This window comes from Scardinius erythrophthalmus, assembly GCF_964197995.2.
Source record: "Scardinius erythrophthalmus genome assembly, chromosome: 5".
NCBI classification, from domain to species: Eukaryota; Metazoa; Chordata; class Actinopteri; order Cypriniformes; family Leuciscidae; genus Scardinius; species Scardinius erythrophthalmus.
Window position 1 is genome coordinate 15,382,313 of NC_138225.1, and position 1,945 is coordinate 15,384,257.

At 42.6% G+C, this 1,945-nt stretch overlaps 1 protein-coding gene across 1 annotated transcript; it reads left to right on the forward strand.

Annotated features, from left to right (window-relative positions):
- Positions 1-772: 772 nt before the first annotated feature.
- On the forward strand, positions 773-1,717 carry LOC308690330 (putative inhibitor of apoptosis; the record flags this gene model as incomplete). Its single annotated transcript, XM_081364735.1, has 1 exon — positions 773-1,717. The coding sequence occupies one exon, from the start codon at positions 773-775 to the stop codon at positions 1,715-1,717; it is 945 nt and encodes a 314-aa protein (XP_081220861.1).
- Between the last annotated feature and the right edge of the window lie 228 nt (positions 1,718-1,945).

Below are 1,945 nucleotides of genomic sequence, written 5' to 3' on the forward strand. Positions count from 1 at the left end.
TTGTTGTACTAACATTATTATTATTATATCCATGTATACTATCTTGTATTATATCCATTTTACTTATATCATGTATCCTGTAACTTTTTTAATAAAAGATTGATTCAAACCACATGTACGCGTTATTCTTTTGCAGCGGTTGAAACGGCAGCATGTCGGAGCTCATGAAAAAGGCTTATTATACACCCTCCAACCCCGGCTCTTTAGGGGGTAAAAAACGATTAAAAGACGCCGTCTTAAAAGATACCGGAGTTCGTCTAAGCGATAAAAAGGTTTCAGAATGGTTGTCTGGTGAGGATGCATACACTTTACACAAAACAGCTCCTATAAAATACAAACGAAATAGAGTGGTTGTGTACGGGGTCGATACCCAGTTCCAGGCCGATCTAGTCGACATGATCGCCTATGCCAAGGATAACGACGGTAATAAATATCTACTGACGTGCATAGACGTATTTAGCAAGTACGCGTGGACTCGCGAGGTCGCTAGAGCGTTCGAGTCTATACTCGAAGAGGGTCGTGTGCCACAGAAATTGCAGACGGATCAGGGGAAAGAATTTTTTAACAAACAATTTCAAGATGTAATGAAAAAGCACAACATTGATCATTTCGCTACCGCTACCGATTTGAAAGCCAGCGTCGTGGAACGATTTAATAGAACGTTAAAGAGTCGTATGTGGAGATTTTTAACAGCTACAAATTCCCGACGATACATAGATGTTTTACTAGACATTATGCAGGGGTACAACACCAGCCATCACGAAGTATCAGAATGAGACCCGGTTACATGGATATGTCTCACCAGCGCCCTCCGGCTTGTCACAATCTTGGCATGCGTCGGGAACAGGAACGCCTTGACACCTTTAAGAAATGGACTCCTGCTGCATTATCTCCGGCCGAGCTTGCCAAAGCTGGTTTCTACTACCTTGGCCAGGGCGACAGAGTGGCTTGCTTCAGTTGTGGAGGCCAGCTTAGCAACTGGGAACCGGGAGATCGTGCAGTATCAGAGCACCAGAGACATTACCCCAACTGCCGTTTCGTTCGAGGTGACTGTGCAGATAATGTACCTTTATCTAGCCCTTTCAATGTATCGGCAATGCAACGGTGTGAAGAAAGGTTGCTCACATTTGTCTACTGGCCCTCAAGAATAACTGTTCGACCAGAACAATTGGCTAAGGCTGGTTTTTACTATGTTGGTCGTAATGTTGACGTGAAGTGCTTTTGTTGCGATGGTGTACTCGGATGTTGGGAGTCTGGTGATGATCCATGGGTAGAACATGCCAAGTGGTTTCCAAGATGTGAATACCTCTTGCAAGAAAAGGGCCAAGAGTTTGTTCATCAGATTCAAGCAAGATTGCCAAGACTATTTGAGCAGCTATTGACTAATGGAGACAGCGACTCAAGAGAATTTGTGAGAGAACAAGAGAACAATCCTGTGGTGAAGTCTGCTTTAGAGATGGAATTTGAGTGTGCCCCGACGCCCCAGACAAATGAAGCTGCATCCCCTAGTCAAGATCTTTCAGACTTGCCTATGGAGGAACAGTTAAGAAGACTTCAAGAGGAGCGCACATGCAAAGTTTGCATGGATAAGGAAGTGAACATTGTCTTCATCCCCTGTGGTCACCTAGTTGTGTGCAAAGAATGTGCACCTTCTCTGTGCAAGTGCCCCATATGTAGAGGATTGGTCAAAGGCGCTGTCCGTACTTTCCTATCCTAAAGTTTTCCTATCATTTGCATTTAACTTAATAAATAATAAAAACACAGGAGAAGTTTATTATTTTCACTCAGTCCAGTAACAAAATTTGTTTAAACATTACACGTTTAAAACATATGGCTAAATTGTTCACCATAAGTTCTGTTACACACATTTAGAAAGTAGCTAGGATGCGCAGGCTTTAGTTAATTTGACCAACAAGATGTTAAAGTTCATAGAGTATTGAGTTAA